The 25,123-nt window shown below is 41.7% G+C and overlaps 2 protein-coding genes across 3 annotated transcripts in view; both read right to left on the bottom strand.

The window, feature by feature from the left end:
* Ap3b2 (adaptor related protein complex 3 subunit beta 2) overlaps positions 1–4,468 on the bottom strand; it is a 34,996-nt gene extending 30,528 nt beyond the window's left edge. For both annotated transcript variants that reach the window (XM_005320185.5, XM_040274693.2), the window contains exon 1: positions 4,108–4,468. In XM_005320185.5, the coding sequence (XP_005320242.2) occupies positions 4,108–4,220 (113 nt within the window). In that variant the 5' untranslated portion in view covers positions 4,221–4,468. The remainder of the gene's footprint in view (positions 1–4,107) is intronic.
* Positions 4,469–5,037: 569 nt separating this feature from the next.
* LOC144377675 (uncharacterized) lies at positions 5,038–7,474 on the bottom strand. Its single transcript, XM_078049065.1, has 3 exons — positions 6,263–7,474; positions 5,746–6,005; positions 5,038–5,070 (listed from the first exon to the last, which is right to left on the bottom strand). The coding sequence occupies exons 1-3, from the start codon at positions 6,495–6,497 to the stop codon at positions 5,038–5,040; spliced, it is 528 nt and encodes a 175-aa protein (XP_077905191.1). The 5' UTR covers positions 6,498–7,474.
* Between the last annotated feature and the right edge of the window lie 17,649 nt (positions 7,475–25,123).

Here is a 25,123-nt window from a genome sequence, read left to right as displayed (position 1 = left end):
GGGAGTGGTCACTGGCTGTAAAGCAGATATCAAATGCCCACTGACTCAAAACAGCAGCACCCTCCTGGGGTAAGGTAGCCCTGGGTCCCTCACTCTTGCTTCTACCAGAGGATGTTCCCAAGAGGCAAAGGAAGGGAACATAGCAACACTCCAAAGCCATGAAACATTCATCTCCCACAGTCAGATCCCCTTACACTGTACTCACTCTGTCTTGACCCCTGGTCTGTTCTGGCCTGGCCTGACCTGAGAGACTCTCCTGGAGTGGCTGGAGCCAGCCAGGGAGGTCAGACATGATGTTTGAGGCCAGTACATCTGCCTCCCCTCATCATCCATGTCCCAGTCCACTAACCAGGCAGGAGCTGGCCAAACAGTCTGTGATTTATCCTGCCCCCATCATCCATGTCCCAGTCTACTAACCAGTCAGGAGCTGGCCAAACAGAGCCCAGTCCAACCAAGGTCTGCAGGGAGAAAAAACAGTCAAGGTGGGACACTGACCCTAAATATTTTACTATCCTCCTTCCCTTAGAGCCTCCAGGGAGTTAAGCTCCTTATGCCCGCAATATACTCATACTCTCAACCCATATATTCCCTTTGGGCTGCCACCCAACACCCAGCCCCTGAGCCTGGAACCTAAATGCCAGTCCAGAAGAAGCTGGGCTGTGTGATGGCTACCTAGACTTCCTGGATGTCCAGTTTTAGGGGTTCTAGGGGGTCTCTCTTTACCTTAATGGCTGGCTCTGGCCTTGGCTGGCCTCTGGGCTAGATCCTTCAGGGGATGCTTCCAGAGTTGTGTCTTCCTCTGGGGCTTGAAGCCACCGAAGTTCCTCAGGCTGCAGGGCCTGGTACCAGGGTGGGGGCCCACCTTCAGGGGCCAGCACAGGGCTAGCAGCCTCCTGATCTGCCCCACAGGTCCCTCTGGCCCCTGGGAGCTGCAGGAATCGCTGCATTGGGCATCAGGTCCTGCTCCAGGATAGGACTGAGCTGGTCAGTGAGCTGGGGCTTTCTGTCACAGTCACCAGGAGGCCGGCCCCAAAGTAAACTGACACTGGCCAGGAGGGAGGTTCTGGTTTCCTCTTCCCTACTCAGAGATGAGATCTCAGAAGGGACAGAAGGGCAGGGCCTGTGGACAAAGTCTACCCCAATCTCTGGGCAGGGAACTCCCCTCTGATACAGGCAGAGGCAAGGAATTCCCTTTTCACCTCTAATCCCATGGCCTGAGGGTCCCTAAGAACTGCTTACCCCCAGAAATCTTGCATGTATGTCCCCCTTTCATGCTTCCCCTAAGCCTCTTGATCTTCACTGCCTTTCCAGAGCCAGTATCTTGAGGTCTTCCTTCCCATTAGCCTTCTCTGTTTGATCTCTGCTTCTTCCCTCCCAGGCTCCAGGGTCCTTCTCTCCATCTGTTCTCTCTCTCACTCTTGTCCTTGGTCCTCCTGTCCCACTGCCCTCCACTGCCCCACCCTGCTTTATTCACCATATTTTAAACCCCTAGGACCATCAAGTCCCAGCCCTCAGCCTTGCCCTTTCTCTCAAAGCTATACTATCTGCCTCTCCCAGAATGAAAGTCTTTAGAAGAAACCCCCTACAGCTCCCCGCCCCAGGCTCACACACTTCTGCATCTACAATAGGTTCTCTCTCCTCCCTATGGGCAGAGCTGATCCTCCTTGCACCCAAGCTAGTTCCTTCCCATCAAGGATGAGGCTACTTCATTCCCTTCAGTCTTTCTCTTGCTACTGGCTCCTTCTTATCAGCACTCAATTTTTTTTTCCTAATAATAAACAAACAAAAATAACTGCCAAAAAAATCCATGAACTGATAATCTCCTGCAGCCAACTCTTTTTTTTCCCTTAAAAACTACTTAAAAGCAAAATTCCCATTGTATATTATTTATTCACCTTCTATTTGTTCCTTTATTCACTTTAACCTAGCTTTAGATATTGATTTAGAATATATATATCATGAAGGGTCATGATCTCTGCAACTTACACCATTCAACCCAAAATACACATGGAGAGATGGCTAGATAAAGCAAGCAAGTTATCAAGGATGTTTGATTCTAGATGGGAGATATATATTATATATATTCATTTAAATTTTCTGTTTAAAATAATTCATAATAGAATGTTGGGGACAAATAATCTGGCTCCTGTTGTCTTCACTTTGTCAGAAATGGTCTCGCAGGGCAGGAGGTAGGGAGTGGAATGGGAAGGAGTTGATCTCTTTGTGAACCAATAGTCTCAAATTTCTTATCTTGTTTGACTTGGTCTTAAAGGGCATAGACACTACTGTTCACTTTATCTTTCTTGAAATTGCATTTTATTTTCTTCCTGCCCTTTGGTTTACTTCTTCTCAAGTGCCTTGAAACATTCCCCTAGCTCTCTATTTGCCATAACATTAGTGTCTTTGAGTTCACACTTGTGCCTAATCTGAATTTAGATCCTTTCCCTGATTACTTTCACTGCCTCCTATGGCCTTAATTAACATATATGTTAACAATGTCCTCATCTCTCTCCTAGAATACAAATCCTACTACATTTTAACTATTACATTTGAATACCACTCAAAGTCTACATTCAATCTTATCATGTTCAAAGTTGGGCTCAACACTTCCACAAATTCGTTTGTAACATCATCTTTATTTTTAATTACACTGAATCCTGCTACCATCTATTTGGCTGTAAGAACTAGTAACCAGAGTATCATCCTTAACTTTTTCCAGCCACATCCTCTTACCCCCATTTCCCAAATCCAGTCATCGAGTCAGGTCTGCTCTTCTTCACAGTCCTTAAATTCTCTGTCCTTCTGCTCTAGACCACTAATGTGAACTGCCTGTCAACTTCAACATCCCCATTACTTATTTCTTGCTTGGTTCAACAAACCCTCTAATCTCTTCTCCACAGTCCATCCTGTGAGCCTTTGAAAATAAAAACCTGATGGTGATAGTTTCTTAGAACCCTTCAGTGGTTCTTCCTACCCTCATTTCTGGTCACATGGTACTAGAACATACAAAATTTATAACCTGGATTGACTTAATTCTTCAACCTTTCACTCTTGGCTCTCCACTTTCTCCTATGGCTCCCCACTTTTTTGCAGTACTGGGGACCAAACCCAGGGATGTTTTACCACTGAACTACTTGTCCAGCCCTATTTATTTGTTTATTTACTTTTGGTAGGATTGGGGATTGAACTCAGGGCCTTGTGCATGCAAGGCAAGCACTCTACCAACTGAACTACATCCACAGCCCCCTTTTTATTTTTTAATGAGACAGTTTCTTGCTAAATTGCCCAGGCTGTCCTCCAACTTGAGATCCTCCTGCCTCAGCCTCCAGAGTTGCTGAGATTACAGGTGTTCACCTCCATGCTCACACCACAGCCCTCTTTATACTGAATTGTCACAGACTGCTTCATCTGTGCTCCCTCTGGACCAACTTGAGGCAAAGGACTTTCTCTGTGTTCACATCTGTATTCAATGACTAGCATGGGACTGTACATGGTCGGCCTTTAATAAATGCTTGTTGCAGAATTTACGCATAAACAAATGAACAAACGAGTCAAAGGTGGGAGGAAGTTAAGGTAGAATTAAACTGTAAGGGCAACGTGGGCAGCAATGGTGTGTGTGCCAGATGCCTGACGGCCGATGGGAGCCAGAATGAGAGAAAATGAATTTGTAGGAGGAGCCATGCCTGAGAATTTCTGCGTCTACATCCAAGGCCCACCTTCCTGGAGAGGCCCCAGGCTCACACTCAAGTTCACAGGCTCGGACCCCTCCCCCACTTTTTAATTTTTTTTAAGCCAATCAGCCCTACGCGAAAAAGACTGGGCGCCTATAAATCTGAGCTGAAACCAGGAGACACCTAGGACTGAACGGGACCGCTGGTTCTCCCGAAACCGAGCTGGTTGGCCCATCCCCCATCAGCCTACACTCCCACCCCGGATCCGGGTCCAGGTGGGTCCCTAGGGATTGAGTGGCGGCTCTGGGGCCCCGGGCCGCCGCGGGAGGGGGCTGGGCGGGCTTCCGGTCGGCTCGGCCGCAGCGGGCGGGCCCGGGCGCTGTCCATGGTGCCCACGACATCCGCCAAGTCCCGGCCCTCGCGGCGGCTCCCTCACCGCTTGTAGTCGGAGGAGAAGATGCCGCCGCTCGCCGGGTCGTGGCCGTACTCGGGCTCCCCAGGGCCAGCGGAGCCGCCCTTGTCTTCACTGTATGCAGGGGCGGTCGACATGGGGGAGGTGGCTGGGAGAAGGCTTCGCCAGAGAGGAGGCCGCGCGGCCGAAGTCGGGCGGAGGCCCAGGAACCGGGCGCAGGACCTAGGAGGGATCCGCGGCTCAAGACCAGCTCCGCAAAACTGCAAACTGCAACGGTGGAGGCTGCGCTCGGATTTATCCCTCTCCGCGGCGCTTGGAGGTTCTTAAAGGCACCTGCGGCCGCGGATCTCAGGGCGTGTCGGCTAGGGGGCGGGTGGGGAGGGGCTGCAGTGTCTGCCCCGCCCCAATCTCGCGGAAATCCCCCGCCCCAAGGCTGGTTCCTGCCCTTTAAAGGGACCTGAAGCACTCCACGTTTGGGGACGGGTGTGGCTGTGGCATTGAAGATGGGAGAGCCTTCCGAGGCGTGGAAGGGGTGCACAACGTCTGTACCCATCCCTGATCACCCGACCCGAGTGGAAAGACCTCTAGAGGGTTCCACATGCTCCTGAAGTGGAGGGTGGGGAAAGGAAGACTATGTTCCCAGGCCTGGGGGGAAGGAAGCACCACACAGAAGACCAGCCACAGTGACCTAAGTATGCTTCCTTTCCTGTCCTATCTTTTCTAGAAAATCTAGGCTCCTCTGATGTCCTTCTGCCTTTTAAGTGAGAATCTGAATAGCTTCCTGGAAGAGGTGGAATTTATGGGCAAGCACCAAGGAACTCTTACTGGGCTTCTGGCAGACAGGAGGGAGACAAACCAGAGAGGACAATGAGCTCCCTAAATAAGCTTTGGAAAGTACTTTAATGATCCTTTCTGAAGTCCCCTCTGGCCACCCAGAAGGGCACAAGGTCATACCTAGCCCATGCTTAGCTTCAGGTCCACCGATGCCTAAGAAGAAAGGAAAATGGAAGAGATCAGATTAGGATCTGCCAGTACTCCTGGAGGTGATGCCTCTAGTTGGAAAGGCCTGAAACACCCCCAAGGGCCAAGCAAGGAGGGTCTAGTCAGAGGGAAAGTAGTGAACCAGGCTGGGGAAAGGGATTGGATCTAGATGAGGGTCAGGTTGGGAGACTGGAGTCTCTTGGCTGGACTTGGAGAGTGGGAGAGTTCCTAAGAGCTAAGTCTTGATCTGTGCACTAGGGTCCTGAAGTCTCCAAGGCCAGAATTGGTAGACCTGGTTGGAAATGAATGGGGCTTAGAAAGGTGGAGCTTGGCTCAGTATTGTGCAAATGGGAATAATAGGGGCTTGACCAGGACTGGGATGGAAGCTGGACCTGACCTGGAGGCTGGTAGGCTGAAGTAAATACCTATGGCCAGGATCTATGAGTTGAGGCCTAGGGCCTACTTGAAATGGGCACAAAAGGGTTTCAAAGAACCTGGAAGTTCAACAAATAGCCTGGGCCTATTTGGTTCTGGGGGCTTTGGACCTGCCAGACTAAAGCAGATCTTGAGGCCTCAGTGGAGTTGAGAGGAGAGGGCCTGAACTTTGCAGGCGCAATTGATAAGGCTGTTAGCAGGCCCTATTGGGGTGAGATTCTGCATGAGTAGCTGGGCTATGCTTACTGAGTTGGGGTTTCTGTCCAAGCCGAGCAGGTGCAGTGCAAAGTGCACACAGTTGTTGCGTGTGGGATGATAAGGAGGTGGATCTGTATCCATAGCTTCGCGTACTCGGAGCTCCAGCAATGTGCGGTTAATGCCACCTCGTCGACGAAGCACACGCCAGAGGGAGCGGGAGCGCAGCATTGGGCCCTGCCCCTGTTTGCATACAACTCCTTCCCAGGAGCCCAGAAAATTATGTGGCCCACAACTGCCAGGTATCTTGCCTGTGGGGATCACGGGCCAGGTACACATCAGAACAATCTTAGGTGCTATACTTAGTAGCTTCATACCTGTATTTCTTTGGATCTGGAAGCCCTGGTACCTATATGCTGGCTTCCCAATCCCCTATCTTCAGAGACCCACACCCCCTGCCCAGGACCACAGCCTGCATCACCATGTAGCCCACCCATTTGTGGGGTGTGCTTGGCTGGGCAACCTCTCTTTGCACATATGAGCCTTAATTTCAGCTGAAGGCACTCACCCTCAAAGTGGATGATTTCTCTGTGGCCACAATATACACCCACATGGGCCCCGCACCAGCGTCCAGTTGGGGACTGCAGCCTAAACAGGAAGAGGTCTCCAGGCTCAGGATCATTTTTTTCCAACTCCACAGCTTCAAAGTGCTGACCCAGGAAAGCTTCTGAGAAGAAGAACTGAAAGGTTCTGGATGCCCCAATAATTGTCTGGGAGGAGAAAGGAAATAGACTGCAGGGCATTTGTACAGACCTGGTTGAAGAGAAGCTGGATCATTCTACTGATCATAAATGGCACATGATTTGGGAATGGACCCTAGGCAAAATGTCTTCATTGCCCCACATTTGCTTCCCTGACACTGGGACAGCTCAAATTATCCTGGCCTTGAGCCAGGCTGAGAACTGCTCATTTTCCAGCAACTGGGACCTCCTTTCCATCCACCTGTGTCTTTTCATCTCAAAATTTGGCCATTCTATTCTCTTCCTCTGCCCCAGGATCCCTTTCTCCAACCATTTCCCATCTTGCCATTCCTGGAAGCAACACTGGGGACTGGGTGTCAGCTGGTACCTGGACTGAGCAGGTGACCTGAAGAAAGAAGAAAACCTCAGTGAGATCTGGACCCAGGACAGATCCCTCCTCCCAAGCCCAATAACCTTTTTTTTTTTTCCCCTAGAAGGTTTTAATTTTTTATTAGTTGTTCAAAACATTACAAAGCTCTTGACATATTTTATACATTTGATAAGTCCAACAACCTTGACAGCAAATATCCATTGAGCAGTGGCTCACTGGATCCTTAATGTAATCTTATAAGATGGGTAAAGTATCCATGTATTTATGTCTGTGTGTGTGTTGTGTGTGTGTATTGCTGAGTATCAAACCCAGGGCCTTGCACATGCTAGGCAAGCACTCTGTCACTGAGCTACATCCCCAGTCCTTTTTGTTTTGAGATAGGGTCTCACTAAATTGTCTGGGCTGGCCTTTAACTTGGCAATTCTCCTGTCTCAGCATCCAAAATTGTTGGGATTACAGGTTATGCCACCACACCTGGCCGTTATCACCATTTTTAGGATAAAGAAACTGAGGTTTGGGGCTGGAGATGTGGCTCAAGTGGTAGCGCGCTGGCCTGGCATGCGCACAAACAAAGATGCATACAAACAAACAAACAAACACATACAAACAAAGATGTTGTGCCCGCCAAAAACTAAAAAAAAAAAAAAGAAAAAAAGAAAATATTAAAAAAATTCTCTCTCTCTCTCACTCTCTCACACTCTCTCTTTAAAAAGAAAGAAAGAAAGAAAGAAAGAAAGAAAGAAAGAAAGAAAGAAAGAAAGAAAGAAAGAAAGAAACTGAGGTTCACAAACTTTACCAGAGTTCACACAGCAAATATATGCCTACATGACTTTGTGTCCTGTGACCCTGGTACTAAACATCAATCACATATTCTTCTTCCATAAAACAAAGTGAGAAAGGTAGTTTAGTTCAGGTTTCTCCTATCTCTACTGGGAACAGAGGGATTTGGGGGCTTGAGAGGATGGCTCCATTGCATGGGCTGTGCTTATGCTTTGGCCTCAGAGACTGGGAAAGGGGGTGGGCCTATTGGGCTCCTGAACTCTCCTAGGCTGACAGAAGAGCTGGGAACAGGAAGTGACCCATTGTACCAGGTCTCTGGGCATCTTTGTGAAGAAAGAAAGGGTTGACTCCAACATATCTGACTTGGGTAAGAAGGACTCAGATTCAAATGAGGTGCTGCCCAAGACCATGATGCATAATGCTAGCCACTTTGTGGTTCACCATGTGTCTACCTTGACCCTTCCTTTCCCTCCTGGCCACAGCCTATAATATCCTTGCTGAGTGAGCCCCTTTTTCTGACTTGACCTGTGGAAGACTCAGGTAACCAACTCATCCCAGTCTGTCTGACTTTGCATGTTTTAAAGTTGAAAGTCTTGCATCCTAGGAACCCAGGAAAACTTGGACAGTTGGTCACTCTTGACTTCAGAAGACCACAGGAAGAACTCTATCATGTGAATAGCACTTTGGTCTTGAGTCATACTCTCCCAATGTCTACTTGGTAGGGAGTGCACCTTTCTTCCTTCTTCATTCTCCCTCAAAACCTAATGGGCTAAGCAGAGGTAACAGCTGTGGAAGAGGATGGACTGTCCCATCCCCTGTTGAGGCAGCAGGCACCTGTCTGGAAAGAAGACAAGATGAGCCAAGGACTTCTGCTTCAATTACCTGGGATGTGAAGCTCATCTAGGGAGAAAAACAAAACAAAAAACAACCATCACTGCCTGATTCTCTGCTTCTATTGTCCCCCAAAGGCTGTACACTGTATCAGTGAGTTTGTCTGTCTATATGCTGGTGGTGCATGGTTGTGTGTTTGGTGTTCCCAAGAGTCTGTGCTAGAATGCTGTCTGTGACTGAGACCTAGTACTGGCAATGTCACCTTTCTATATGAGACATAAAATAAGCCACTTCCTCTCTTTGGGCCTCAATTTCCTCATCTGTGAACTGGAGACAATAAAGTTGGAGGGCTGGACATCACATAACTATTGTAAAGCACTGGACAAGGCAAGAGGGCAGGGTTTGTTTATCTAAGATCTGCTCCTGAGCATGCAGATTTGGATGCCAAGAGGAGGGTGGGGAGAATATATCTTTCTCAATTCAGAGGAGAAGAACAATGGGCCCTCAGAGGCCGGTGGCCTCCCTGTCACCCCTGCCCCAGAGCTCAAAGGGAATCACCCAGCTGGAAAGGCCCTGCAAAGCAGGGCCCCACATCTAACTTTCCCTCTTAAAGTTCTCACTGGGGTTGGGCAGGGAGACACTTTGGCCACTGTCAACTGAGCTCCTGGGTCTGGGTCTGTACCACAACGTGCCCCTTCAGATAGGGAAATCTATGTCCACACATGGTTCTCTATTCAAAATGATAATAGCATTTATTGCCAGAAACTGTGCTAAAGCCCGGCTTAGCTCTGACAACAACATCAGGAAGGAGATAATGTTATCATTGTTATTTTATAGATGGAGAAACTGAAGTTTGGGGAAGTTGCTAAGTTTACAAGATAGAAAGTGGCAGAACCAGGATTCAAGCTGAGATGATCTGGCTTAGCTTCTGTGTCCTTAACCACTGTACAGGACTCCCTCTCTTATACTGTTAGCACAGGGGTCTCCCTTTCCCCACACTCTACCACCAGGAAGCCCTCAACCCCTATATCCTTCCTGACCTGGTGAAACAGTCACCCTTCCACTTGACTTTCATTTGGCTAAGATTTCATTTCCTTTGTAAGAAAGGAAAAGGAGCAAGGCCCTGGAGTTATGAGAGCCCAGTGGACAAGAATTCCAATTTTAGGGCACTTCACCTGAAAACCCTGCCTACTCCATTGGGGTTCCTTGCTTGCAGCCTGAGCTTCCCCTTTTCTCACCTTGGCTAAGGCTTTCAGGGGAACAGAGTAGTGGGGGTGCCTGCAACCGGGAATAGGGTTACATTCTCTCTGGGGCACAGGGCCCTGCCTTTCCTCACAAAACCAGGCCTCTACAGAACCTCAACCCAGTGGAGGCATTGTAGCCACCCATGGCCATGATTTGACCTGAACTCCCAGCCTCTACCCTCACCCTTCAGTCTTGCTCTGGACAAAGGGACCTCTATGGAAGCCAAGGCTTTGGGGTTACTGCTCCCAGCTAGTCATTTTTAGCCAGAACAAGGTCAGAGTTCTTATTGTGGCTTTTTTTTTTTTTCACAGGAGACTTTGGTTACAAAGTCCCCCTCTTGGCACATAATGATCCTACCTGAATCTAAGCCCCCAATTCAAGCAGCTCACCTCGTAGTGGCCCCGCTCCACACCTTGTAGAATCTTCTATGGCCAGAGCAGAGAGGAAAAGCTGTCCATCCCTTGGGCAGATAAAGGGGCCAAGCAGGAAGCCCTGGGGCCCTGTTCTGACATCAGTGCCTAAGCCAGTCCTACAACAGCAACCCCTCCCCCTATAGCTCTGGGTATAGGTGAGAAGCCAGACACTAAGCATGAGGACAAGGTGGGTAACTGGTGCCCTCTTTCCCCTCTTCCTGATGTTCAACCCTATGCCATCCTGCTTGTGCTATCGCTGCCACTTGCACCTGCTCTCAGCACCGGCTCTTCGCCTTTCACTGGCCTCCTGGGTGCTCAGATGCTTCATACCTATGGTCAGAGGACAGTGTCCTATTTCAAACCCTTTAGATTTAATGGGATTTATTTTATAAATTAACATATGGTCTATATTGGTGGATATAATATGCACACTTGCAAGTGTGTATTTTGCAGATTAGGGTATAGTATTCTACAGACATCAGTTAGTTAGATGGTTGATAATGTTCAGATCATCTATGACTTTAATGGGTTTTTTTGTTCAGTTTTTCTGTCAGTTTTTCTATCTCCTCTTCTTCTAGAACTCCGGCTAATACTGTCACCTTAACATTGTTTGATTAGAATTTTTTAGAGACTGTTAGGTCTTAATAATTATTTGATTTCATTGACCTCTTTTTATGACACCCCAAATTTACTATTAAGCTCACTCTTTGATTGTTGATTTTAATTTTTTTAGTTCTAGAATTTCTATTTTTAAGTTTTCTTTTTTTTCTCCCAAGTTCCTTATGAATATTTTTTTTCTTGAAATCCTCTGTAGATGTTTATAACATCTGACCCAAAGTCACCCCTGCTCCCAACACTTGGGCGATCCTAGCATCTATGTCTACTCACTTTGTGTGTGTTTGTGGAGGTTGTACAGGGACTGAACTCATAGGCATTTGGCCACTGGGCCACATCCCCAGCCCTGTTTTGTATTTGATTTAGATACAGGGTCTCGCTGAATTGCTTAGCACCTTGCTTTTGCTGAGGATGGCTTTGAACTCACGATCCTTCTGTCTCAACCTCCCAAGCTGCTGGGATTATAGGTGTGCGTGGCAGTGCCCAGCTATTTCTATTCACTTTTAAAAAAATTGTTTTATAGTTGTAGATGAACAGCATGGCTTTATTTTTATTTAATTATTTTTAATGTGGTGCTGAAGATTGAACCCAGTACCTCACGTGTTCAGTACAAGCTCTCTGCCACTAAACCACAGCCCCAGACCTTCTATTCACTTTTATACTGTTGGATTACATTTTCTTTTTTCCTTTTTGCATATCTTGGATTTGTAAAAATCACATATGGTCTTCAGGGATGATACATGGTAGAGATTCTGGATTCCTTTATCTTTCCCTGAAGAATGTAGATTTTTGTACTAGCAGGCAATTGAATTAATAGTTTGAATGTGACCTCAAATTTGTGGGGTCTTGGTTTAAATCTCTATTACAGCGATTCTAAAGTTTTATCCTTATTATTTAAGGTGAATTCCTCAGTTCTCAGCTATAGTCTTCTAAGGCATGAATCCTGTGGTATTTTAGTGGACAGTCCAAGGCATTTATCAAACCCCTATCATTTGTGGAAATTAAACTACAAATTATGAAATTCTTTTTGGTAGTCAGTAGCTGAAGTATATGTTATTTTCTTTTTGCCTTCCAGCTGTTGCTTTCTACTTGGGTTCTTGGAGTTGCATCCAGTGGATATGCACTAAGGGAACATTCAAGGACTTTTGAGGGTTTCATGTATAGATTTAGGGGATCACTCTATGAAGATCCCTCTTTTCTGGGATATCTTTCATCAATTTATAGCTGCTCCAGAGATCAGCAGAGTAGAACAAGTAGATCAGGGAGAAGGAGGAAGGGAAGGAAAGGGGAGGTATGGGAAAATGAGATTGGTCAAATTATGTACATGTATAATCAGCCCCACCATAAAATATAGTTATAATGCACTATAATTTAAAAAAATACATTTCTTAAAAATTAAATCTTGCGGGGCTGGGTTATGGCTCAATGGTAGAGCACTTGCCTTGCAAGTGTGGAGCCCTGGGTTTGATTCTAAGTACCACATAAAAATAAATAAATAACATAAAGGTATTGTATCCATTTACAATTGAAAAATATTTTAAAAACCAAATTTGGGTCTCTTTTCAAGGTGGTTCATGCAGTCTCTATGCTGCATGCCTTGCTAATTTATCACTCTAACAAATTCTTGCTTATAAAAAAATTAAATCTCTGGAATGGTTAAAAAAAATTTTTAAAGTTGCTCTAAAAACTCTGAACTTTACCCACTGTTATCTTAAGCTAATAAGTCTGTGGCTTTCTGGATCAAGTGTTTGCCACTCTGTTAGTCACTGTGTAGATTGGAGAGTTCCCTAAGAGGAAAGCCTTGGAAATATAATCTCATTCAGTGCAATTCTGTTCTTTCAAGGGCTAAATCTTCAGGTTCTACTGGCTCTTGATTACTCTCCAATTCCTCCAAATCATTTTCAAAATTTTATGTTTTAAGTTGATGTTCAGTAAAACTATTTTTTATACCTTTCTGTGAATTTTATATGGGCATAGATTCATCATAAAAAGATGAATATTTTCACACAACAGAATAGTTCCACCATACTAAAAATCTAATCCTTTTTAATGTCTTGTACTGGTCTGATCCACTTGTCACAAATAATGAACTAATATTAATATTATTAATTAACTGTCAGGTCGGTGGCAGTGACTTAGGAACAAAGCACCAAGCATCCCGTGTGGGCAAAAGTAACATCAATCAGGAACTCACTGAACTGCCTGTCAATTAGCAGGGTCTCCTGGCCAATCCTGGATCTTAGCCAGTTCCCTAGACCACTGGGACAAGGGACTTTAAACATCCATTTTCCTGTCCCAAGCCCTTCCCTTCCTGCTGTAAGCCCCATAAAATTCCAGTCCAGTCAAGGCCCTATGTGGTTTCTCCTCAGACCCTCTTCCTACTGTCGGTCTTATAGAGTTCCGCCCGGGAGTGACATCTCAATAAAGCCTTGTTCAGCGGCCTTTTAAAATCTGCCTCCTTTTGGTTGCCGTCGTTGTCTGACCTTAAATTAACTAAGGTCCATAATTAATTCACATTTCCTTAGTTTAAGCTAAAATCCTTTTTTTTTTTTTTTAAATTATTTTGGTTTTGGAGATTGAACCCAGGACCTCATGAACACAAAGCACATACTCTATCATGTCCCCTAAAGACCTTTTTTTGTTGTTGTTCCAAGATTCCATCCCTGGTGCCATATTACATTTAGTTGTCATTTCTCCTTGAAATGACTCATCACCCTGGTTTTAATTTGTTGAATTGCCATCTATATAATCTCTTTGGTGAAGCACTTGTCCAAGTCTTTTGCCCACTTTTCTATTTGATGTCTAATTTACACACCATCAACTGTATCATCTAAAAATGTATATAATTCAGTAGGGGTTTTTTATCATATTTACAAGCTGGTGCACAATCACAACCATCTAATTCTAGAATATTTTCACACAACTCCCTAAAATATCCCATTCCACTCCCCATTCTCTTTTTCTAATAACCCCCGATCTGTTTTTGTCTCTATAAACTTCTCTCTCTCTTCTGGCTATTTTGTTGTCTTTTATGCTGGAGGTTTTTACATAGCATATCATCAGATTCATCCATGTTGTGGCATTTATCAGTATTCCATTCCTTTTTTTTTTTTGTACCAGAGATTGAACCCAGGGAGCTTAACCACTGAGCCTCATCTCCAGCCCTTTTTTATATTTTATTTAGAGATAGGGTCTCTCTGTGTTGCTTAGGGACTTGCTGAGTAACCAAGGTTGGCTTTGAACTCACAGTCCTGCCTCAGACTCCCAAGGCATTGGGATTATAGTCATGCAACACCACACCTGAATTCCATTCCTTTTTATGGCTGAATAATATTTCATTGTATAGAGATACTGCATTCTGTTTATCCAATTATCAGTTGATAGACATTTGGGTTGTTTCCAAAATTTGAATATTATAAATAAGTCTGCCATGAACATTCACATGTGAGTGTTTGAACATGTATTTTAAATTCTTTTGAATATATACTTAGAAGTAAAATTGCTGGGTCACATGATAATTCCATGTTTGATATTTTGAGGACGTACCTAACTGCTTTCCAAAGCATCTGCACTGTTTTATGTTTTTCCAAAGCATCTGCACTGTTTTATGTTTTCAGTGTTTCAGTTTCAGCATATATTCACCATCACTTAAAAAAAATTATAGCCATTCTAGCAAGTATGAAGTGCTGCTACCCTATGATTTTTAATTGTATTTCCCAGATGATTACTGATGCTATGCATTTTTTCATGTGCTTATTGACTTTTTATATATCTTCTTTGGCGATCTTACTATTTTTAATTTGGTTGCCTTTTTATTGCTAACTTGAAAGTGTTCTTTGTATGTTCTGGATACTACACATTAACCATATGTATGGTTGGCAATTTTTCTCCTATTCTGTGCATTGTCTTTTCACTCTCTTTGATAGCGTCCATTGATAAATAAAATTTTTTTACTTGGAAGTACTCCAGTTTTTTGGTGGGAGGGGTTTGCTTATGTTTTTCATGCCATAACTACTGCCTAATACAATGTCACAATTTTTTTTTGTGTGTGAGTATTGTGCTGAAGGTGGAACCCAAGGCCTCTCATTTGCTAGGAAAGTACTCTACCACTCTCAAGGTCACAAAAATTTATACCTGTTTTCTCCTAAGAGTTTTCTAGTTTAACTCTAACATTTAGGCCTTTGATCCATTTTGAGTTAATTTTTGTATATGCTGTAAGGGTCCAACTTCATTCTTTTTCATGTGGTTATTAAGGTTTTACAGCACCATTTGTACAAATAGTCTTGTCTTCACTGAATGATCTTGGGACTCTTGTTAAGAATCAATTTGGTTGGGTTTTTTGGTTGTTGTTTTTTGTGGTACTGGGGATTAAACCCACAGACCAACACATGCCAAGCAAGCACTCAAACACTGAGCTATATCCCAACCCCTGAGAATCAATTGACTATAGATTTTCAGTTCTATTCTATTGACCTATATGTATGTACTTATGCTAGTACCATACTATCTTGATTATTATAGATTTGTAATAGGCTTAAATTTGGGCAATGTGAATTCTCCAATGTTGTTGTTCTTTTTCAAGATTGTTTTGCCTATCTAGGATCACTTGAAATTCTAATGATCCTAGAATTTTTAGGATGAGCTTTTCTGTTTCTGGAAAAGGCAGTTGGAATTTTCATCACGGTTGTATCAAACCACAGATCAATATAGAAAGCGTTGGCATCTTAATATTGTCTTCTAGTCAAAGAAATAGGGGACATCTTCATACTATTTAGGTCTTCTCTAATTTCTTTCGAAAATGTTTTGTATTTTCAGTGTACAAGTCTTATAGTTCTCTGTATGGCTTGTGTGTGGTGTATGTGTGAGGGACTGAATCCAGAGCCTCACAGATGCTAGGCAAGCCCTCTATTACTAAGTCATACCCCCAGCCTTAAGTATTCTGATAGATTCTTTTGTAAATGGAATTGTTTTCTGAGTTTCATTTTCAAATTGTTCATTAATATTATATTTTTGTGAACTGATCTCATATCTTCCAACGCTACCCAACTTTTGTACCAGTTCTATTAGCTCTTGTGTGAATATGGATCCTTTAAGATTATCCACATATAAGATCATGCATCTTCAAATAGAGACAATTTTACATCTTTTCCAATATGGATGCTGTTTGTTTTTCTTGCCTAATGCCTTTAATAAGGTGTTGAATAGGGGAAACAAGGGTGGACATCCTTGTAGTATTCCTGATGTTGGAGGTGAAGCTTTCAGGTTTTTATCATTAAATATGATGTTAGCTCTAGGTTGTGTGGATTAGTATTTTCGTAACTTAATAGTGTTAGTTCTGTATAGCTGTATAGAGCTCTATTGAACTCAAGGACATTCGACCACTGAGCCACATCCCTAGTTTGTATTTGATTCAGAGTTAGGGTCTCGCTGAGTTGCTTAGCACCTTTATTTTGCTGAGGCTGGCTTTGAACTCATGATCCTGCTGCCTGAGTCTCCTGAGCCCCTGGTTTTACAGACATGTGTCACTATGCCCAGCCTCATTTTAAACATTTCTAAGTGTACAGTTCAAGGGCATTTAGTACATTTATATTGTTGTGCAACTATCACTATTTATTTTCAGAACTTTTTCATCTTCTCAAACAGAAACAACTAGTACTCTGTTACATCAATCCAATCTGTCAAAATCCTTACCTCATTGTGTGAGGCCATTGTAGTGACATAAAAGATAAGGATAGTACAGATACAAAAACTATCTCCTGAAATATTAGTAAATTGAATTTAGAAATGAATCAAAAATCATGACCAAGTTTGAAGTCTAGGGTCTTACATTTTCTCTCATATGCGGAAGCTAGAGAGAAATGAGGAATTTTAAAATGAAGGATCTCATGAAAATATAAGGGAGAACTGTGTAGTGGAGGAAGGGAATTAACTGAGAGGGAAGAGGTATGAGAAAGGGGAGGAACTGAGGAAAAAATTGATCAAATTATGTTTTATGCATGTATGAGTATATACAGCAATAAATTCCAGTTTTATGTATAACTATAATGTATCGATTATAAAAACAATAAATAAATTGAAGGAATGCCAGTATGTTGTAGTGTGAACTGATCAATATAATCAATGTCATAGACATAGTTTATAGATTATAGGAATAAGGTAAGATATCATAGGTAAGCAACAGTAAGACGTAAGTTCATAGATAAGTTCATCAGGAGTAAGCCTAAGTAATAGTAACAAAATCATGTAACTATAAGACATAGGATTTAAGCCACAGGGAAAAAAAATATGGAACAGTGAAAGGTGATAAGTCAGTATGCCAGTATAGTTATAGATAAATATAGGCTGATAAGTTAATATAGACAAGGTTAAATCAATATAGTTATGAACAATTGTATTAGCTTAAACATGTAGATATAAGGCTTAGAGATATCAGTAGTAAAATGATGAGTAAATGAGATAACTGCAAGCATCAAATAAGTCACTAGTACTGGAATAGTGGGAATGGAGTCACTGTGGCTATATGAACAAAAAGTGTAGCCGTAGGGACTCCATCTTAGCTGTTTTAGACTCCATCTTAGTTTTTCTGTTACTTCTCCTATGAAGAGGGAACTGCATGACCCATTTCTGAGAAACAGAAATGAAAGCTGTTTTCTTTTAAAAATTGTTTTTCCGTACTTTGTACCCCACAGAATGTACCCAACTCAGGATATGGTGTTGGTCGTGGTGAGCTACAAGCTGGGTTTGAGTACATTTATGGGTCTATGTGACTTTGAAATAGATTTTTGCCCCTGCTCAGCTGAAACTCAGGATACAGTTGTCTAACACTTGTTGGGACCCCAGATGCAGTTAAGCTAACTGCTTTTTTTAGCTTCTATAACTTGCTTGCTTGCTGACTGGAAAATTCCAGCCCTGCTTAGGTCCCACTAATTACTGTTTTAACTTCTATGATTGGGTTGCTTATATATGACACTAAACAAGCCACTGAGTTTTGGTTTTTGTCTTTAAATTCCCAAGACACAGGCCAGGAAATTGCTTTTCTCCCACAGAGCATCAGTTGCTATGGGTGGGTGACAGTCCCTGGCCATGTAAATAAAGCTCTCTTTTGTTTGAATTTGGACTTAGAGTGCAGCTCCCCAGGACAAGTAGAGTTAGGAGATCAGAGGGACAGAGGAGTAGAGAAAAAGGGGATTAAAATGGAGTAAATTGTTAAATATATCTTTGAATATGTCAAAATTATGTATATATTATTTATTATTATAATACACTAGTAAAACAACACTTATTTTTAGAAATAATAAATGATACTTGATATTCAGAATTATAATTCTAATATAAATCCTTTATAAACTTGGTGTTTCATTTTACCAATGGGAGTCTGAGAAATAGACTATGTTACTGAAGCCAGATTTAAAGTTAGGTAGTTAGTGTAGTTAGGTAAATTGGGTCTAATATCGAGTAAGAGCTAAAATGGAGGCCATGTTGAGAATGAATTCCAGGAAACTGAGGACAACTCATGGAATATTAATGAAGTCCATTCATTGGCGGGAACAGGTGGGGGGGGTGATTGGTCACTCCTAAGCGGGGTACACATTCAAACTGATTGGTTTGGGCCCTGTATGCTTACGTGACAAGCTGCACAGGGCCCTAGGCTAAATGGCCAGTAGGGCGTTGTCTTAACTGCCTCAGGAATTTCAGGTTCTGGGTGTAGCAGAGGAATTTAACAATACCTGGTTCTTCACTTTTTAACTCAGGCCTTGTAGCTTAGAAACTTTACAATGCCCGGTCTTTTACATTTTAACTCAGGCTTTGCAACTTAGAAACTTTATCCTTTCAGTCGGCTGGCTGAATGTCTGTTCATTTGCTTTATTATTTATACCGAATTATGGGGCTTTTGACCCCCCTTTCAATCCTTATCAGCTGCCACCAGATCTCTCAGAGACATTATTTACCCTGGGGTTAAAACATCTAGTCTGGTGGTCCCCAGAGACTTCACTCTTGAGTTTATCAGGGTGGGGAGATTTTTTTTTTTTTTGACATAAGATTTATGTCAAAAAAAAAAAGGTAGTGACTTGTTTGTGCCTGAGGGCAATAATGGAGGGCTCCATTAGTCCTGCCTGAGGTTTCAAACTACAGTTTTGTTTTTTTTTTTCAAATGGCGTTGCTACAGCTCAGGCCTAAGGCCATCCTCACACACACAGAACAAATCAGGTAAGCTCCTCTCCAGGGATTTTTGCTTAGAAAGCGAAGGAAGGACTTAATTGACAGGCCAGGACTGGAGGAGGCAAATGAGGTACTTATCTTGGGCACAAAAGATCTGATAATCAAGATAAATAATACTTTCATGTACATTTTAAAAATCAAAATTCATATAAAACAATCCATGATGAACAAAATAGTATAATTTAAAATAAAGACAAGTGCTGTACAGAGTATATTGGAGCCTGAGGCAAAAGAAGAAAAAAAAAAAGCATGAACCTGAATCTATCATATATATTGTTTTTTAAAAAACTTTATTTATTTTATTTTAATTTTAATTGATTTTTTAAAAAATAAATGACTGTGGAATGCCTTACAATTTGTTTTTGAGAGAGAATTTTTAATATTTATTTTTTTTTTTAGTTTTCGGTGGATATAACATCTTTGTTTGTATGTGGTGCTAAAGATCAAACCCGGGCCGCACACATGCCAGGAGATCGCACTGCCGCTTGAGCCACATCCCCAGCCCGAATTACAATTCTTATTTCACATATACAGCACAATTTTTTATATCTCTGGTTGTATACAAAGTATGTTGATACCAATTTGAGTCTTCATACATGTACTTTGGATAATGATGTCCATCACATTTCACCATCCTTACTATTTTAATTTTTTTGTTATTGTAGTTGGACACAATACCTTTATTTTATTTATTTTTATGTGATGCTGAGAATTGAACCCAGTGCCTCACACATGCTAGGCAAGTGCTCTACCATTAAGCCATAACCGCAGCCCCATGTTATTCCCATTTTATAAAGAAATTTATCAGGAGAGGTTATCTAACTGCCCAAGGTCTCCAGCTCTGCTGGTGTTGTGAGGGGGCAAAATTTCGACAGATGCAGTTGAGGGAGAGAAATAAAGAATGTCGGGCTGGGGTTGTGGCTCAGCGGTAGCAGTAGTGCACTTGCCTGGCATGTGTGAGGCACTGGGTTCAAGTCTCAGCACCACATATAAATAAATAAAATAAAGGTTTATCAACACACACAAAAAATGTCCACACACTTCTGCCTCTTTCAATGCTTTATTCACTCAAATTACTCAATACAATTTCACTCTATAGATTCTTAATCAAGAAAACGACAATCCTTAATGCTAGGCACTGCAATAGACATAATTAATTTACAGCAAACAATCCTAGATTAATTCTAAGCACTGCAAACACACTTAATCATGACAGGTTAATGACAGACATTCCCTTTGCATATTAAGTTAAAAAGGTCTTAAGCCTTAGGCTTTAAGTCCAGCAGATGCACACTCACCCAGACCACGGTGAGGCAGGCTTTTCCTGGTGTGGAGTGGACAACTGGTTGAGGAGAGGGTCATAGGGAGAAGTTGTGGCTCTCACCAAGGTCCAGAGTTTGAAAGCAGTGAGGATCATTCAGAGGATCAGAAAAATGATAACAAGTGATGGGATATCAGTCCAGGTCCTCATCAGGCTTTCCAGCTCAAGGGCATCCTTGTTTTGGCTGGCTGAATTCCTGTTCATTAGCTCTGTTATTTATACTAAATTTGGGGGCTTTTGATCCCCCTTTCAATCCTTATCGGCTACCACTGGATTTCTGCATGACATCATTTACCCTGGGGTCAGAAACATCTGGTCTGGTGGTCTCCACTCTGATCTTCTCACCTTTCCTTCTTATCAGGTGAAGACAGCCTGCCAGGGCTTCTCTCTGTTTATCAGTGTGAGGGAAGTAACTTGTCCGAGGCCCTACTGGAGGGCTCTGTTAGGTGTGCCTGATGAGACTGGAGTTTTCAAACTGGACTTTTTAAAATGGAGTTGCTTAGGCTCAGGCCTAAGGCCATCCTCACAGTTGGGTAGCAGAAGCCAAGACTTAGAGCTTGTATTATTGTTCTCATTTTTTAACTAGTAATAAATTTAATTATTTAATCAGGTCTTCTTATTATTTTTTAATTATTGATGAATCTTTATTTTATTTATTAATTTATTTATATGTGATGCTGAGAACTGAACCCAGTGACTCACACGTGCTAGGCAAGCGCTCAACACAGAGCTACAACCCCAGCCCCAGGTCTTATTCTTTTACATGGTTTGTCTATATGACTCCATCCATTATATGTTAATATTGCCATTATTTAGACTCTTCAAAAGAGAATGAGTTTTTATCTTGCATGTAACCCTGAATGTACATGTGTCTGGATTAGGTCATCTGTGTTGAACTTGGAAAACCTTTAAGGCACATCTGTGGAATTCTGCATTTGCTTTTATTTGTGGATTTGATATCCCTGTAGGAAAAATAGAGAACTGATCCTATTCTGGATCTTATCCCCACACAAAGATCTGAATACTCATAATTAGGATATTTAGGGATCTAAGTTGAAGGAATAAAAAAAGATTCTGGTATCTGAGAGGCATGCTTTTTATTTAATAAGTTTTTTCATCTACAAATGACCCATTATCTATTTGTTATTGACCTGGCATTACTAGCTGAGAAAAGTATCAGATAATCTGATCACTTGCAGGATACACTCTGTAATGCATGTTCCAAGGCATTCTGGGCTAGGTATTCTGGCCCAGGTTTGAAGCTGTCAGATTGTTATTTGTAATAAGATCTGAGGCAAGATCCTCACAATAATGAGAAGTGAAAAACATCCCTGAAACCTACAAGGAATACACCCATAAATGAGAAATGTCCTCAGTCAAAGTTTTGAAAGTAAGTAGTAAAATCACATGTGAGGCTGAAATGGAAAACCCTGTGAAAAATCTTGAAAAATACAAAGTAAAGTGTCGGAGACCAGCTCCAACAGGGGGTCTCAGGAGACGAACGGATGGTGAGGAGTTGGTGAAAGAGGGGGTGGAGAAACAACACAGACACCAAAGTGCAGGTGTTGATCCCAATCTTTACTTGTGAAGTTGATCATATATACTTTTCATTTTGGCAGGTTTACAGTACTTTGTGGTTACAAAACAGGAATCATTATTCAAAGAAACAAAATATTACGTAGCTACAATTAGAATAGAAGAATGTATCTTGGCTTATGCATAAGCAAGCATTTGTACTTTCAGTTTGAATTTTGTTTTGAGCAGTTTCTGCTTAGTTAACTTTTAATAATAGTTAGAAATGTCCCAAACTATTGGTCTATACCTTGACTATTCTTTCTTGACTTACTGACTGGAACCGGTGCCATGGTTACGGCAAGTGGTTGACTTGTTATTATTTTTAATCAAACAAAAGTAAGAGCACAAACCATTGTGCACAGGAACAAGAACAAGTTGCCCAGTACTAAGCACTAATCTGTCTTCTTAACATTAATTTTTCTTCTCTAGATTTTAATTTAATTTCTCAAAAACTTCCTTGACAGGAATACAGGGAGTTTTTCATTAGATATTAACAATTTATACTCCACAGCTAAATCATTGCATTTAGAGCAAACAGATCTATGCTTTAGAAGTAGTTGCATTAATTGGGAAAGTCATGTTTTTCCTTCATACTTAATGGTCATATGAGAAATTGCAACTATACTTATTAAAGGAATATAAAAACAAATCAGCCCATTCCCAGAAACATACTGCACTCCTCCAGAGGATGGACGCCTTGCGCCATCCACCTCAGTAGGGCCTTGCCATTGCCTGAGTCAGGGGAGGGACGCAGCAGTAAAGTTGATCCTTATACAATTCACAAACCAAACATTGACCTTTATTTCTAAATTTTTGGGCTTGCTAATTAAATTTAATTAAATTTAATGTCTCAGAGTGAAGAAATAGTTTGTTTACTTTATAACCATAGAAAAAAGCTAGGTAAAACACTGAAGAAAAATTGAGGGGAAAAAAAAAAACAAAATGTCTTCTACCACTAATTTTTTTTTCCTGGTTAGTAAAGCTAAAACAAAGACTGAGACTCTTCAGCTGTCCCTGAAAGTGTCCAATGGATAACTAAAAGCAGACTAAAAAATTCAGCATCTTTGCCTCCATTTTCTATCTGTCTCCTTTGCTATGAGTTACCTTGGATTCCCAGGAAGAGGACTGAAGAATAAACATCTTGTAATGACTTGAAACTATGCCCCAAGCAACAGCAACTTTCTCATCTCAACAAGACCCTGCCCAACCAATCCTAATAATCAACCAGACCACAGTTTGACCAAGACTGCTTGACTATGCATATTCTGGTCCCCTTGTCTATATAATCTGGAAGCTCATATCAATACCCCTGAAGACAGGGCTATGTAACAGCATTTTTTCCCCCTATGTAACAGCACCGATTAAAGCTCCTTTCCTTCTTTTTAATCCTTGCTTTTCTGTTCAGTCTTTGGAGTGAGTAGCTATATCTGATTTGTTGGTACTCTAGAGTCAGGCCTCTGGCCTAGGAGGCTAAAGTCACAGAAATAACTTCTCAAGTGTTTTTGCTACATCAAGGAAGTGAAACCATAGGATGCAACGATCTATATCTTATTCCAAACAGAAATAAGGAAAAATGGCATCTTAACACTTTTTTTTATAAATGTCATAAGAATAGAATAGCTCTTACTAAGAAATCATGGGTTGTTCTGTTTGGAAAAAAAAATATACCATCCAGGCATTGTCATTGCTGGTATTCTTCATTTCTTTAGGTAGATTCAGAGCTTCATCTATTGCTATTTTCCTTCTTCCTGAGTGGTATTATTTAGGGTTTTTTTGTTTGTTTGTTTGTTTGTTTGTTTAGTGCTGGGGATTGAACCTGTGATAGTAAAAGCAAATGTGACTCCATTTTGTTTTGTGACTCCATTCTGTAAAACAACCATGCCAAGTAGAAGGGTCATGACTGTGGCAAGATATTCTTTTCCTTTTGCTATAGAAACCTTTAAGAACACAGAACTACCCAATGGGACATTGTTTCTGTAACTAGGGTAACAGGGGCTCTGTTTCTGTAACAGGGATGATTGGGTTAACTGAGATTGGTTAGGCTTCCTGCTGCTTGACTACGCTCTTTGGCTTCTGTAACCTGGCTTGCTTGCATTGGATAGACCCCTGAACATCCCTTTTGCAGCTTTCAGGCTTATATGGAACGCCCTTGCAATTGTTCTGGGCTGATCAGGGGAACAGCTTTATGTTCTGGTCAGTCACCACTGGTGTGCTTCAATAAAGGCTTGATTCGATTATATGTGAGTGGTCTGGAAGACAGTTTATGAAACCCCGGGATGAAGCTTTAACTATAACAAACCTAGGGCTTCATACGTGCTAGGCAAGTACTACCATTGAGCAATATCCCCAGCCCCTCTTTTAGCTTTTTAAAATGTCTTTAAAAAGTCTTCATTTCACCTTTATTTTGAAAGAAGTTATAAATTGGTATAGAATTCTAATATTAATAGGTTTCCCCAACCCCCAATCCCACCCCTCAGTAGTCCTTCAGAGGTATTTCCCCCCAGTCTTTTCTCTTGGGTTATTTCCATTGAGTTATCTATTGTCAATGGTATCTTCATTCCCCTGTGTTTTCTTTCCTCTCTGGTTGCTTTTACATTTTTCTTTCACTGGTTTAGAGAAATTTGATTATGATATGCCTTTATCTAGTTTCTTTTCCGCTTGTTGTTCTGAGCTTCTTCCATCTGTGGCTTTACAACATTTATCCATTTTGGAAAATTTTTGGTCACTATTTCTTTAATTTTTTTTTCTGTCCTCCCCTTTCTCATGTCCTTCAGATCATTTGGAGTTGTCCATAGCTCACTGGTCCTCTGTTGATTTCCAAAATTATTTACTCCCCCTCCATGTTTCATGTTAGATAGTTTCAATTACTATGCTTCAAATTCACTAATTTTCTGTAGTGTGTAATCTGTCATTAATCCAAGTTTATTTTAAATCTCAGACAGATTTTTCATATCAAAAATCTCAATTGGATATTTTTATTTTCCACTTCTCTTGTTAATTTTTGAACATACAAAATATAAAATATAACTTCTAACATTCTTTTCTACCACTTCTAATATCTCTGTTAGTTCTGGGTTGGTTTTGATTTATTTATTAATTACCATATTATGGATTATATTTTCCTACCTGAGTTCAATTGAATTATCATTCACTTCATTATGGGTTGTAGTTTCTTTGCATGCCTGGTAATTTCAACTGGATGTTAGACATTGAGATTTCATATTTTTAATTGCTGATTATTTTTCATTATTACAGAGCTTTTGGAGATTTTTTTGAAGATGTAGTTAAATTACTTGGA

Source organism: Ictidomys tridecemlineatus, chromosome 5, assembly GCF_052094955.1.
Source record: "Ictidomys tridecemlineatus isolate mIctTri1 chromosome 5, mIctTri1.hap1, whole genome shotgun sequence".
In the NCBI taxonomy this organism is placed as follows: domain Eukaryota; kingdom Metazoa; phylum Chordata; class Mammalia; order Rodentia; family Sciuridae; genus Ictidomys; species Ictidomys tridecemlineatus.
The sequence above is the reverse complement of the archived record's forward strand: the minus strand, read 5'-3'. Positions and strand labels throughout refer to the sequence as shown.